The 15,036-nt window shown below is 47.0% G+C and overlaps 1 protein-coding gene across 1 annotated transcript in view; it reads left to right on the top strand.

The window, feature by feature from the left end:
- crocc2 (ciliary rootlet coiled-coil, rootletin family member 2) overlaps window positions 1-15,036 on the top strand; it is a 157,023-nt gene that overhangs the window by 134,885 nt on the left and 7,102 nt on the right. Inside the window, exons 20-23 of the mRNA XM_029697372.1 lie at window positions 1,559-1,728; window positions 2,322-2,501; window positions 4,724-4,858; window positions 5,080-5,223. Coding sequence (XP_029553232.1) covers window positions 1,559-1,728; window positions 2,322-2,501; window positions 4,724-4,858; window positions 5,080-5,223 — 629 coding nt within the window. The remainder of the gene's footprint in view (window positions 1-1,558; window positions 1,729-2,321; window positions 2,502-4,723; window positions 4,859-5,079; window positions 5,224-15,036) is intronic.

Here is a 15,036-nt window from a genome sequence, read left to right as displayed (position 1 = left end):
GTCCAAGCATCTTTGACCTTTGACAGGGGATCAGGCTGATTCTATACCAGTTTACAGAGGCCAGTTCATGAAGGAAGGCTTGCTCTTTCAAGTTTTTTAGCATGCGTCTATGACAAATCAGGACAGGTCGTTTCACTGAGCAGCCATTATGAACACAGGCTGTAAAACAGTGATCACTAAGGTCATTACAGAAAACACCAGACTGATACCTATCAGGATTATTTGTGAGGATAACATCGAGGAGAGTAGCCTTTTCTGGGTGTTTGGAGTCATACCTTGTGGGATTGGTAATTTTCTGAGAAAGATTTAGGGAGTCCCATTGCTATAGGACTTGGTCAGGTAGTATAAGCATGTCCCAGTTTAGGTCACCTAGCAGGACAAATTCAGACTTAGTAGCAACAGTCAACAAAGAGCTATTTGAAAGTTTAATGCTTAAAACCAGCAAATCAAATTGTTTGGGGGACAGACTCGGTGGAGACAACTGAGCACTGAAGGTGATCCTTGGTAAAGATTGCCACTCCACCACCTTTGGAAGATCTGTCTTGCTGAAACAGGTTATAACCAGAAAGGATAACATCAGTATTCAAAACACTCTTCCTTAACCACGTCTCAGTAATGACCAACACATCTGGATTGGAGCTGTGAATCCACACTTTCAATTGGTCCATTTTAGGTAATAAGCTTTTAGTGTTAAAATGTGCAGAAAACCCAGGCTTTTAGGAGAGCAGAAATCAGTGAAACAGATATCAGAGAACAAGTCAGAATTGGGGCTAGCAACAGTAGATGGGCCAGGGTGTACATGCACATTTCCAGATACCATCAGCAGTAATACAATCAGGGCACGGCAGAAGACAGGGAGAACTCTGATACTCTTTTTTTTTGTTATGAATACAAAGCCCACGAGAGGTGGTTAGAATAGGATGGGAGGCTGTGTAACCAATAGAGAGTCAAGAGTCATGAGTGTCAGGAACAAACATAGTCTGTCCCACGGTTGGGAATATGAGCAAGTTCATAGTCAACAAAGCATGCAGGAGTCATGAGGCAAATAGCATAAAGTACAATAACAAAAACAATAACGACTTGGGGCTAAGTTCAAAGAGTCACTGGCCTCTCGCCCCTTATCTGGTACAGGTACCCACGCCACACTTGGGGCTAGCCGTTGTAAGTTCAGAGTCACTCGCCCCAACAGTGAGTGTGTGATGGAGGCGAGCGGAAGCTCGGGAGAGAGGGGGGAGTGTGGCAGGGGTACCTGTATCGGATAAGGGGAGAGAAGCCAGGGCAGACGATCCAAGCAGCAGTGCAGCAGGCATCGGGAGTAGGTGTCACACCAGCTTGGTACCCATAACACCTGAGGACACCATGCCACCGCTCTGATAGACACTGATGAGGAGGAGAGAAACCTTTCTGCTAATTCATGATTTTTTTTTGTTTGTTTGAAAGATGGCGGTAATCATGAATGCATTGAGTTCCGGCTCAAAGGACCGCGTTGCGAATTATCCATTATAAATAAATATCAGTGTAAAATGACAGATTGATGTGAAGCTGTGTGTCTGTACAGGCGAAGTGGCCCGTTTAAAGGCGGAGGTTGAGCTGCAGGTGTCCCGGGCGGGGCAGGAGAGAGAGGTACTGGAAACCAAGCTGGCTCAGACAGAGAGGAACCACCAGAAAGCCCTCAGCGCCAGAGAACACAGTCACAGAGAACAACTGGAGCAGGAACACAATGAGAAGGTAAAGTACAGCTGGGCTGTTAGAGAGGAACAGTTCTGTTAACGCCATCAAACTCCTCTTACAATACATTTACATGTTTTATTTAACCTTTATTTAAACTAGGCAAGTCAGTTATGAACAAATTCTTATTTTACAATGACGGCCTACCGGGGAACAGTGGGTTAACTGCCTTGTTCAGGGGGCAGAACGACAGATTTTTAACTTGTCACCTCGGGGATTCAATCCAGCAACCTTTCAGTTACTGGCCCAACGCGCTAACCACTAGGCAACCTGCCACTTCTAACCACTAGGCTACCTGCCACTTCTAACCACTGGGCAACCTGCCGCCCCGACATAACTGACTTATCTCTATAGTACAGTACATAACTGACTGATCTCTTCAGTACAGTACATAACTGACTGATCATTGCATAAATGCTCATCAGACAATCTGTAAATGTTGTCCTTATTTTTGCCGTTCATTCATTCATAACAAATCAATTGTGTGTGTGTGTGTGTGCGTGCGTGTGTGCGTGCGCGTGTGCGTGCGTGTGTGCGTGCGTGTGTGCATGCGCGCGTGCGTGTGCGTGCGTGTGCGTGCGTGTCATGTACAGGAACAGCAGTGTGTGGACCTGACCCTGCAGAGGGAGAGTGCAGAGACCCAGCTCCGGTCACACTGTGAGCAGCAGCGTTTACAGAGCCAGGCTGAGCTGCAGCAGCTGCAGGAAGAGATGGTCAGGCTACAACAGGTCTGCAACAATAGCCTGCTGCAGGCCGAGAGCGCAAAACAACAGGTAGGTGCGTGTGTGTGTGTCTGTGTGTGTGTGTGTGTGTGTGTGTGTGTGTGTGTGTGTGTGTGTGCGTGCAAGGCAGGGGAAACAGCGAGAGCTATTCCCATCATGTAGCCCTGGTGTTGCTAGGGTGTTTTGTAAATGTGTAAAAGTATTTGGTTTTAAATATACTTAAGTATCAAAAGTTAAAAATATAAATAATTTCAAATTCCTTATATACTGCTCAAAAAAATAAAGGGAACACTTAAACAACACAATGTAACTCCAAGTCAATCACACTTCTGTGAAATCAAACTGTCCACTTAGGAAGCAACACTGATTGACAATACATTTCACATGCTGTTGTGCAAATGGAATAGACAACAGGTGGAAATTATAGGCAATTAGCAAGACACCCCCAATAAAGGAGTGGGTCTGCAGGTGGTGACCACAGACCACTTCTCAGTGGCTCAGGTAGTGCAGCTCATCCAGGATGGCACATCAATGCGAGCTGTGGCAAGAAGGTTTGCTGTGTCTGTCAGCGTAGTGTCCAGAGCATGGAGGCGCTACCAGGAGACAGGCCAGTACATCAGGAGACGTGGAGGAGGCCGTAGGAGGGCAACAACCCAGCAGCAGGACCGCTACCTCCGCCTTTGTGCAAGGAGGAGCACTGCCAGAGCCCTGCAAAATGACCTCCAGCAGGCCACAAATGTGCATGTGTCTGCTCAAACGGTCAGAAACAGACTCCATGAGGGTGGTATGAGGGCCCGACGTCCACAGGTGGGGGTTGTGCTTACAGCCCAAGACCGTGCAGGACGTTTGGCATTTGCCAGAGAACACCAAGATTGGCAAATTCGCCACTGGCGCCCTGTGCTCTTCACAGATGAAAGCAGGTTCACACTGAGCACGTGTGACAGACGTGACAGAGTCTGGAGACGACGTGGAGAACGTTCTGCTGCCTGCAACATCCTCCAGCATGACCGGTTTGGCGGTGGGTCAGTCATGGTGTGCGGTGGCATTTCTTTGGGGGGCCGCACAGCCCTCCATGTGCTCGCCAGAGGTAGCCTGACTGCCATTAGGTACCGAGATGAGATCCTCAGATCCCTTGTGAGACCATATGCTGGTGCGGTTGGCCCTGGGTTCCTCCTAATGCAAGACAATGCTAGACCTCATGTGGCTGGAGTGTGTCAGCAGTTCCTGCAAGAGGAAGGCATTGATGCTATGGACTGGCCCGCCCGTTCCCCAGACCTGAATCCAATTGAGCACATCTGGGACATCATGTCTCGCTCCATCCACCAACGCCACGTTGCACCACAGACTGTCCAGGAGTTGGCGGATGCTTTAGTCCAGGTCTGGGAGGAGATCCCTCAGGAGACCATCCGCCACCTCATCAGGAGCATGCCCAGGCGTTGTAGGGAGGTCATACAGGCACGTGGAGGCCACACACACTACTGAGCCTCATTTTGACTTGTTTTAAGGACATTACATCAAAGTTGGATCAGCCTGTAGTGTGGTTTTCCACTTTAATTTTGAGTGTGACTCCAAATCCAGACCTCCATGGGTTGATAAATTGGATTTCCATTGATTATTTTTGTGTGATTTTGTTGTCAGCACATTCAACTATGTAAAGATAAAAGTATTTAATAAGATTATTTCATTCATTCAGATCTAGGATGTGTTGTTTAAGTGTTCCCTTTATTTTTTTGAGCAGTGTATTATGCAAAGCAGACGGCACCATTTTCTTTTTTTTTTGTTAATGTACGGATAATCAGTGGCACGCTCCAACACTCAGACATCATTTACAATGAAGCATTTGTGTTTAGTGAGTCCTCCAGATCAGAGGCAGTAGGGATGACCAGGGATGTTCTCTGTTTAGTGAGTCCTCCAGATCAGAGGCAGTAGGGATGACCAAGGATGTTCTCTGTTTAGTGAGTCCTCCAGATCAGAGCCAGTAGGGATGACCAAGGATGTTCTCTTGATAAGTGTGTGAATCGGACCATTTTTCTGTCCTGCTTAGCATTCAATATGTAACAAGTACTTTTGGGTGTCAGGGAAAATGTACGGAGTAAAAAGTACATACTTTTCTTTAGGAATGTAGTGAAGTAAAAGTAGCCAAAAATATAAATATTAAAGTAAAATACAGATACCCCAAAAAACGACTTAAGTAGTACTTTCAAGTATTTTTTACTTAAGTACTTTACACCACTGCTAAATAATGTAAATGTAACTCTATTTCCATGGCCCAGGCTCTGTCCCAGAAGGAGGGGGAGAAGGCAACCCTGACAGAGAGGCTGGCAGGCCTACAGCAGGATCTGGAGACAGCAGGGCTGGAGATGGAGAGAGGCAGGAGAGATGCTCTGAGTCTTCACGAACAGGACAAGGTAGGGAACCATGATGGTTGGGGTCAATTGGAAGTGATTTTAATTCAAAATTGAAAAATGAAACAACTTTTGAAATAAATATCTTGTTAAAACATTGTTAAGACTGTCATATGCTCTTTCCTCTCTATCTTTTAAACAAATATTTAAATCGATCTCTTGACCCCTTGATCTCTTAATTTCTCAAGTCCCCCCTCCCTTCCTCTCTCCGTCTATCTCTTTAGGACACTATATCAGGTCTTCAGTGTGAGCTGCAGTCCCTGCGTTCTCGCTTCGAGGAGTCTCTGAGTTCCCATGAGTCATCAGAGAAGAGTCTGACTGAGCAGGTCAGAGAGCTCAACCAGCAGAGAGGAACAGCACGACATGAGGTGAGTGACCTTTCAAATCAATTAATCAATTAATCAATCATGCACTGAGGTGAGGGGACACTCCATCTTTACTACTACTGCTACCACTGCTTGTCTCTCTCCAACCTCTGTGTGTGTGTTTGTTCTCCAGAGGGGTTGGAATGAAGCAGAACACATTTCTGTTTCCCTGCGACTGAATGGACAAAAAAAGTGTTCTCCTTCTAGTTATTCTACAACCATGTGAAAAGAAGAAACTCCCTCCTTCACTCTCTCCTCCCTCCCTCTCTCCTCCCTCCTTCACTCTCTCCTCCCTCCCTCTCCCTCCCTCCTTCACTCTCTCCTCCCTCCCTCCTCCCTCCCTCCTTCACTCTCTCCTCCCTCCCTCTCTCCTCCCTCCTTCACTCTCTCCTCCCTCCCTCTCCCTCCCTCCTTCACTCTCTCCTCCCTCCCTCTCCCTCCCTCCTTCACTCTCTCCTCCCTCCCTCTCTCCTCCCTCCTTCACTCTCTCCTCCCTCCCTCTCCCTCCCTCCTTCACTATCTCCTCCCTCCCTCTCCCTCCCTCCTTCACTCTCTCCTCCCTCCCTCTCCCCTCCCTCACCTTCTCCTCCCTCCTTCACTCTTTCCTCCCACCCTCACCCTCTCCTCCCTCCCTCCCTCACTCTCTCCTCCCTCCCTCACTCACTCTCTCCTCTCTCCCTCCCTCCCTCCCTCCTTCTGTCCTCCCTCCTTAACCCTCTCTTCACTCTCTCCTCCCTCCCTCTCTCCTCGCTCCTTAACCCTCTCCTCCCTCCTTCACTCTCTCCTCCCTCACTCCCTCCCTCATCCTTTCCTCCCTCCTTAACACTCTCCTCGCTCCCTCTCCCTCCCTCACCCTCTCCTCCCTCCCTCCCTCACCCTCTCCTCCCTGCCTCCCTCACTCTCTCCTCCCTCCCTCCCTCCCTCCCTCCCTCCCTCCCTCCCTCCCTCCCTCCCTCCCTCCCTCCCTCCCTCCCTCCCTCCCTCCCTCCCTCTCTTCTCCCTCCTTAACCCTCTCCTCCCTCCTTCACTCTCTCCTCCCTCACTCTCTCCTCCCTCCCTCCCTCACCCTTTCCTCCCTCCTTAACACTCTCCTCGCTCCCTCTCCCTCCATCACCTCCCTCTCTGCCTCACCCTCTCCTCCCTCCCTGCCTCACCCTCTCCTCTCTGCCTCACCCTCCCTCACTCACCCTCTTCTCTTTGCCTCACCATCTCCTATATGATAGTACTGTGACTAGATAGATGGCTGTGACTAGATAGATGATAGTACTGTGTCTAGATAGATGATAGTACTGTGACTAGATAGATAATAGTACTGTGACTAGATAGATGATAGTACTGTGACTAGATAGATGATAGTACTGTGACTAGATAGATGGCTGTGACTAGATAGATGATAGTACTGTGACTAGATAGATGATAGTACTGTGACTAGATAGATGATAGTACTGTGACTAGATAGATGATAGTACTGTGACTAGATAGATGGCTGTGACTAGATAGATGATAGTACTGTGACGAGATAGATGATAGTACTGTGACTAGATAGATGGCTGTGACGAGATAGATGATAGTACTGTGACTAGATAGATGATAGTACTGTGACTAGATAGATGATAGTACTGTGACTAGATAGATGATAGTACTGTGACTAGATAGATGATAATACTGTGACTAGATAGATGATAGTACTGTGACTAGATAGATGATAGTACTGTGACTAGATAGATGATAGTACTGTGACTAGATAGAGGGGTGAGGGTGGGGTGAGAAGTGGGGTTGTGTGAGGGGTGAGGAGGGTGAGGGAGAATGAGGAGTGTTGGTGTGGGAGGGGTTAGGAGTGGGGTGAGGGAGGGAGGGAGGGGTGAGGAGAGGGGTGAGGGAGAGGTGAGGAGAGGGGTGAGGGAGAGGTGAGGAGTGGGGTGAGGGAGGGGTAGGGGAGATGTGAGGAGTGGGGTGAGGGAGAGGTGAGGAGTGGGGTGAGGGAGAGGTCAGGAGTGGGGTGAGGGAGAGGTGAGGAGTGGGGTGAGGGAGGGGTGAGGAGTGGGGTGAGGGGGAGGTGAGGAGTGGGGTGAGGGAGAGGTGAGGGAGAGGTGAGGAGTGGGGTGAGGGAGAGGTGAGGAGTGGGGTGAGGGAGAGGTGAGGTGTGGGGTGAGGGAGGGAGGGGTGAGGGAGAGGTGAGGGAGGGAGGGAGGGGTGAGGAGTGGGGTGAGGGAGAGGTGAGGAGTGGGGTGAGGGAGAGGTGAGGGAGGGGTGAGGGAGAGGTGAGGGAGGGGTGAGGGAGAGGTGAGGGAGAGGCTGTCCGGTTTCCTCCTTAAGACAGAAGGTCAGCAGTCTTAAATGCCACCCTATTCCCTGTATAGGTCACTACTTTTCACCAGAGCTGTGTAGACCCTGATCACAATAGTACACTAGGAAATAGGCCCTGATCACAATAGTACACTAGGAAATAGACCCTGATCACAATAGTACACTAGGAAATAGGCCCTGATCACAATAGTACACTAGGAAATAGACCCTGATCAGAATAGTACACTAGGAAATAGTTTTCACCAGTTCACCATTTGGGACGTACACTAGTTAGCAGTCCTTCCCTCTCTCACTCTCTGGTTACCTAGGGAACTTGCCTAGGTAACCAGAGAGTCTCAGTGCTTATATCCATTTATCAGGTGGCTCTTGGTGGAGCCTTTGTGTTGGTGGAGTGGCAGGCAAGTGGCAGTGAGAGTGGTGGTGTGTACTATTGCGTGTGTCTTGCTAGAACGGAGAAGAGACCAGCACTCAGACTCTCAAGGAAGAAAGAGGTCATTGCCCTCATCCGTGAGATGCAACGCCATCCTTACGGAGACAGCCCAGGGACACAGTGCTTTATGGCAGAGTGGTGGATTGTGGGAATTTCGCCTGTCACGGAGAAATGCAAGCTGGGCCCATGTGGAACTGACAAACAACTTCTTGCCAATTCAAATGAACGCAGTACACATGGTACTACACACTATCAATACTTCACATTTATGTTCCGTTCCACATCTGTGAGTTCTCCCACCGGTTTTCATATTTATACTGCCGTTTTTAAATGAGGACATAAGTGTTCTTTTACTGGACTCGAACAACTGTGCACAACATTACTTAGGACATTTGTATCTGAAGCTTTGGATTCAGGGATTTAGAGCACCTATCCAATTTCAGACGTGTAAATATGTCTACAATTTTTCTTAAGAGTTTTGTACTTGTTTAACAGTTCTTTAGGATCGCTGTGTCCCCCCCCCCTCCTCCCCACGGGACGGTTGAGCTAACGTAGGCTAATGTGATTAGCATGAGGTTGTCAGTAACTTGAACATTTCCCAGGACATAGACATGCACTACCGTTCAAAAGTTTGGGGTCACTTAGAAATGTCCTTGTTTTTGAAAGAAAAGCTAACATTTTTTGTCCATTAAAATAAAATAAAATAATTCAGAAATACAGTGTAGACATTGTTAATGTTGTAAATGACTATTGTAGCTGGAAACGGCTGATTATTTATGGTTTATCTACATAGGCGTACAGAGCCCCATTATCAGCAACCATCACTCCTGTATTCCAATGGCACGTTGTGTTAGTTAATCCAAGTTTATCATTTTAAAAGGCGAATTGATCATTAGAAAACCTTTTTGCAATTATGTTAGCACAGCTGAAAACTGTTGTTCTGATTAACGAAGCAATAAAACTAGAAGGCCAGCATCCCGGAGTCGCCTCTTCACTGTTGACGTTGAGACTGGTGTTTTGCGGGTACTATTTAATGAAGCTGCCAGTTGAGGACTTGTGAGGCGTCTGTTTCTCAAACTAGACACTCTAATGTACTTGTCCTCTTGCTCAGTCGTGCACCGGGGCCTCCCACTCCTCTTTCTATTCTGGTTAGAGCCAATTTGCGCTATTCTGTGAAGGGAGTAGTACACAGCGTTGTACGAGATCTTCAGTTTCTTGGCAACTTCTCGCATGGAATAGCCATCATTTCTCAGAACAAGAATAGACTGACGAGTTTCAGAAGAAAGTTCTTTGTTTCCGGCCATTTTGAGCCTGTAACCGAACCCACAAATGCTGATGCTCCAGATACTCAACTTGTCTAAAGAAGGCCAGTTTTATTGCTTCTTTAATCAGAACAACAGTTCTGCTGTGCTGACATAATTGCAAAAGGGTTTTCTAATGATCAATTAGCCTTTTAAAATGATAAACTTGGATTAGCTAACACAACGTGCCATTGGAATACAGGAGTGATGGTTGCTGATAATGAGCCTCTATACGCCTATGTAGATATACAATTAAAAATCTACCGTTTCCAGCTAGTTATTTACAACATTAACAATGTCTACACTGTATTTCTGATCAATTTTATGTTATTTTAATGGACAAAAAATTTGCTTTTCTTTCAAAAACAATCACATTTCTAAGTGACCCCAAACTTTTGAACAGTAGTATATCGGATATTGGCAGAAAGCTTAAATTCTTATCAAGAGGCTAATGACTGTATTTCACAGGTGTTTCTCAGCAGTCTGTCATTTGTTGCAGTGTTTGTATAAGGAGTTATCAAATTGCTCTTGATCAGCAAGAGCGTTATACAAGCTTTTCTGTTCAAGCCCAGTGCTCCCACACCTGATTCTACCACTGAGCTGTACATCCAGACCTTAGCGGTTCATCCAGACCTCCGCTGTTCATCCAGACCTCCGCTGTTGATCCAGACCTCCGCTGTTGATCCAGACCTCAGTTGTTGATCCAGACCTCAGCTGTTGATCCAGACCTCAGCTGTTGATCCAGACCTCCGCTGTTCATCCAGACCTCAGCTGTTGATCCAGACCTCAGCTGTTCATCGAGACCATGAATAGTAGAATCAGATGTGGACGAACTGGGCTTGAACAAAAAAAGTCTGTATAAACCTGTAGCTTGTCAAGAGCAATTGTGGCCATCCCTGAATTGTATTCACTATAGCTGACTATATCTGATGAATGTTAATTTGGTTGTAAATTGTATATTTTGTGATAACTCACCTTTGTTTACAGGTAATGTAGTGCTAGGCCTTTCTTCAGTAAACTATAAGGTACATTTTCATGTAAATAGTTAAATGGGTACATGTTGATTATTTGTGTATTTTCCAGGAGCTTGCTCGATTGTCTTAACCTTTCTGGTGCAGGCGTTCCACTAGCGACCCACCTCGACAACATCCGGTGAAATTGCAGAGCGCGAAATTCAAATTACAGAAATAGTCATATTTAACATTCATGAAAATACAAGTGTCATACATCAGAAAAAAGCTTAACTTCTTGTTAATCCAGCCGCTGTGTCAGATTTCAAAAAGGCTTTATGGCGAAAGCACACTATGCAATTATCTGAGGACAGCGCCCCGCACACAAAAGCATAAAAAAAGAAAACTCAACCAGGCAGGTGCGTCACAAAAGTCAGAAATAGCGATAAAATAAATGCCTTACCTTTGAAGATCTTCTTCTGTTGGCACTCCAAAAGGTCCCAGCCACATCACAAATGGACCTTTTGTTCGATAAAGTCCTTCTTTATATCCCCAAAAACTCAGTTAGCTGGCGCGCTTCATTCAATAATCCACCGGTTTCCCTCCTTCAAAATGCATACAAAATGAATCCCAAACGTTACCAATAAACTTCTCAAACATGTCAAACAACATTTATAATCAAACCTCAGGTACCCTAATATGTAAATAAACGATAAAATTTAAGACGGAGAATCGTTATTGTCTTTACCGGAGATAAACAACAAAGAACGCGCTCTCATCCACACGCATGAAACACTACAGCCAAAATGGGAGCCACTTAGAAAAACTACAAATTCTAGCTAATTTTTTCAAAAACAAGCCTGAAACTCTTTCTAAAGTCTGTTGACATCTAGTGGAAGCCCTAGGAAATACAATCTGGGGAGTTTTCCCTTCATATTAAACATGACAGCCATTGGAAACAGTGGTAGACTGATTTTTTTTTTTCTTACTGGATGGTTTGTCCTTGGGTTTTTGCCTGCCATATCAGTTATGTTATACTCACAGACATTATTTTAACAGTGTTAGAAATGTTAGAGTGTTTTCTATCCAAATCTACCAATTATATGCATATCCTAGCTTCTGGGCCTGAGTAACAGGCAGTTTACTTTGGGCACGCTTTTCATCCAGACGTCAAAATACTGCCCCCAAGCCCAAAGAAGTTTTAAGAGAGATCAGGGAAGTGTTTTCCAGTTTATTCCATATTGGCTTAAATGGGCTTCTGGTTTTTCGCTTCCCTCTTGAAAATCAGCTGTTAATATTAAATATATACAAATTACTACATTATCTCTGTTGCAATTTGTCATTGTGTATGTTTACTTAACTTTTAGTGCTGTGTTATTGTCACGTAGTGTAACAGGGGTCGTATAAAGGGGACCAAGGCGCAGCGTGTAGAGTGCTCATACTTTTCTTTAATTAAACACTCCGGGCGTAGAACCTCCCCCCGCCCACTGATCTCCCCGCTTCTGTGTGTCCGGAGGAACCAGACCGTGGGTCATCGCCGGAGGCTCTGATACGCCAACCGCCTCTGAAGACTCTGAGCTGAAGGCCGCCGCTGAAGACTCTGAGCTGAAGGCCGCCGCTGAAAGCTCCGAGCTGAAGGCCGCCGCTGAAAGCTCCGGGCTGCAGACCGCCGCTGAAGGCTCCGGGCTGCAGACCGCCGCTGAAAGCTCCGGGCTGCAGACCGCCGCTGAAAGCTCCGGGCTGCAGACGGCCGCTGAAGGCTCCGGGCTGCAGACCGCCGCTGGAGGCTCCGGGCTGCAGACCGTCGCTGGAGGCTCCGGACTGGGGAGCGTCGCTGGAGGCTCCGGATTGGGGAGCGTCGCTGGAGGCTCCGGATTGGGGAGCGTCGCTGGAGACTCCGGACTGAGGAGCGTCGCTGGAGGCTCCGGACTGAAGAGCGTCGCTGGAGGCTCCGGACTGAAGAGCGTCGCTGGAGGCTCCGGACTGGGAGGCGTCATAATAGGTTCCGGACTAGTGACCGTTGCTGCTGGCTCCATGCCATGGATCATCTCTACTGGTTCCGCACCATGGATCATCACTGGAGGCTTCTTACCATGGATTATCTCTACAGGTGCCGGGCCATGGATTATTCCTACAGGCTTCATGCCATGGTTTATCCCTATAGGCTCCGGACCATTTATAATCCCTCCAGGCTTTTTGGCAAGGATTACCTCTGCAGGCTTCGTGCCATGGAATATCCCTACAGGCTCCGGGCCATGGATCATCACTAGAGGCTTAGTGCCATGGATCATCTCTACAGGCTTCGGACCATCGATTATCACTGGAGGCTTTATTCGTGGAGCTGGAACAGGTCTCACCGGACTGGGGAGATGCACTGAGGACCGAGTGCTCAAAGCAGGCACCGGCCGTACAGGGTTATGGATGCGAACTGGAGGGAGAGTGCGAAGAACAGGCACAGGATGTACTGGATTATGGAGGCGCACTGGAGAGAGAGTGCGAGAGGCAGGCACATGCTCACCACAAAAAGCACGGGGAGTTGACTCAGGCCTCACCCCTGGCCCAGCCAAACTACCCGTGTGCCCCCCCAACATTTTTGGGGGGGGCTGCCTCTCGTTCTTCCCAGGTAGGCTCCGATATTGCTCGATTACCTGGCCCCAAGTCCAGTTTCTCCTCTCCGTCCACTCCTTATGTGACCAGGTGTCCATTTCTGCCTGGGCACGCCGCTTGATCCAATCATGGTGGGTAGTTCTGTAATGGGGGTCGTATAAAGGGGACCAAGGTGCGGCATGTAGAGTGCTTATACTTTTCTTTAATTAAACACTTAACCAAAAACAACAAAACGACAGCCAACAGTTCCGTCAGGTACACTTGACAAAACGGAAAACAACTACCTACACCAACACATGAAAAACAGGCTGCCTAAGTATGGCCTCCAATCAGAGACAACGATAGACAGCTGCCTCTGATTGGAAACCATACCTGGCCAAAACATAGAAAACGAAAACATAGAATGCCCACCCACCTATCACACCCTGACCTAACTAAACAAGAAAAACACAGCTCTCCTAGGTCAGAGCGTGACACGTAGAGTAGGCCAGAAGGATAAACTGGAAAACCTAACCTCTATCAAAATAAAAAAGATGGCGGAGCCGCAAAAGTTTTTCTGTGCTTCTGGGTGTTTATTTACATAGTGATTCCGGAACAAAAACAACAGTACTGCTGTCACGTCCTGACCAGTAAAAGGGGTTGTTTGTCATTGTAGTTTGGTCAGGGCGTGGCAAGGGGTGTTTGTTTTGTGTGTTTCTGTGTTTTTTGGGGTTTAGGTTCTATGTTCTCTATTTCTATGTTTATATCTAGTTTTCTATTTCTATGTTGGGTTTTTGGCAATGACCTCCAATTAGAGGCAGCTGGTTGTCGTTGTCACTAATTGGAGGCCATATTTAGTTGTGTTTGTTTCACTTGTGTTTTGTGGGTGGTTATTTTCTGTATAGCCTGGGAGCCTTATGGTACTGTTATCGTCGTTTGTTTATTTTGTTTAAGTGTTGAAGATGAGCACTTTACCCGCTGCGCCTTGGTCCAATCCTTATGACACCCATGACAACTGCCATCAAACGTATACCTTATGGGACAGCTAAAAATAATGCTGCCCCATCCACAGCTCAATCCAAAATGTCTCTCAATGAACTGAAAGAGAGGCTCCTTTTATAGGGGTATCCCCTCCCCTCAGAACAATTAACACTAATTAATTAATCAATTACCTATTCAAACTTACATTTTCCATAACTTATCTGATAACGGAGCAGGGAGGAGTGATAAATGCGTGCGTGCGTTAAAGTACCAAATGTCAGTATCACTGCTGTTGATAGTATCAATGCCCTTGATAGTATCACTGTTGTTGATAGTATCACTGCTGTTGATAGCATCACTGCTTGGTAGAGCATGGGTGGAGTAGGCATCGTGGTGCTGTAAAACCTTGGTAGAGCATGGGTGGAGTAGGCATCGTGGTGCTGTAAAACCTTGGTAGAGCATGGGTGGAGTAGGCATCATGATGCTGTAAAACCTTGGTAGAGCATGGGTGGAGAAGGCATCACGATGCTGTAAAACCTTGGTAGAGCATGGGTGGAGTAGGCATCGTGGTGCTGTGAAACCTTGGTAGAGCATGGGTGGAGTAGGCATTGTGGTGCTGTAAAACCTTGGTAGAGCATGGGTGGAGTGGGCATCGTGGTGCTGTAAAACCTTGGTAGAGCATGGGTGGAGTAGGCATCATGGTGCTCATGAATTTCCCTTCTTATTAGGCCTTAGACCAGTGCCTATCTCACTTAAAACATATGTTTTTATGTTTTTAATAGAATTATAATTCAGTACACTCCTACTCCTAACACAAACTCAACACCTTGTTGACTATCACTCCAGTGTTTTATATCCCTGACCTGACTGTGGTTCATATTCAAACAACAGGAAACAGGAAACAGTAAACAGGAACCAGGTCTCTCTTGAAATAAGAGGTTGTTTATCTAAGTGGGAAGCTTAGAACTGGATCTTGAGCTGTTCGCCTGTTTTAACTCTAGTGTTGTCTCTCCTCCTTCACTCTATCTGAGTCTAGGAGTAAATTCAGACTGTGAAGAATGAGAGAGAAGGAGTATGGTGCTGGTGGTCCCTGTGTTCAGGATGCTACGTCTCAAATGGCAGCCTATTCCCTTATGTTTATAGTGCACTATTTTGGACCAGAGCCCATACAGGGTGTGAGTCAAAAGTAGTGCACTTAATAGGGTGGCATTTGGTACGCAGACTGTCTCTGAGAGAGCTATAACCACACTGTCAGACATGG

Source organism: Salmo trutta, chromosome 17, assembly GCF_901001165.1.
Source record: "Salmo trutta chromosome 17, fSalTru1.1, whole genome shotgun sequence".
Classification (NCBI taxonomy): domain Eukaryota; kingdom Metazoa; phylum Chordata; class Actinopteri; order Salmoniformes; family Salmonidae; genus Salmo; species Salmo trutta.
Note: the sequence above shows the minus strand (reverse complement) of the source record. Positions and strands in the feature narration are given on the sequence as shown.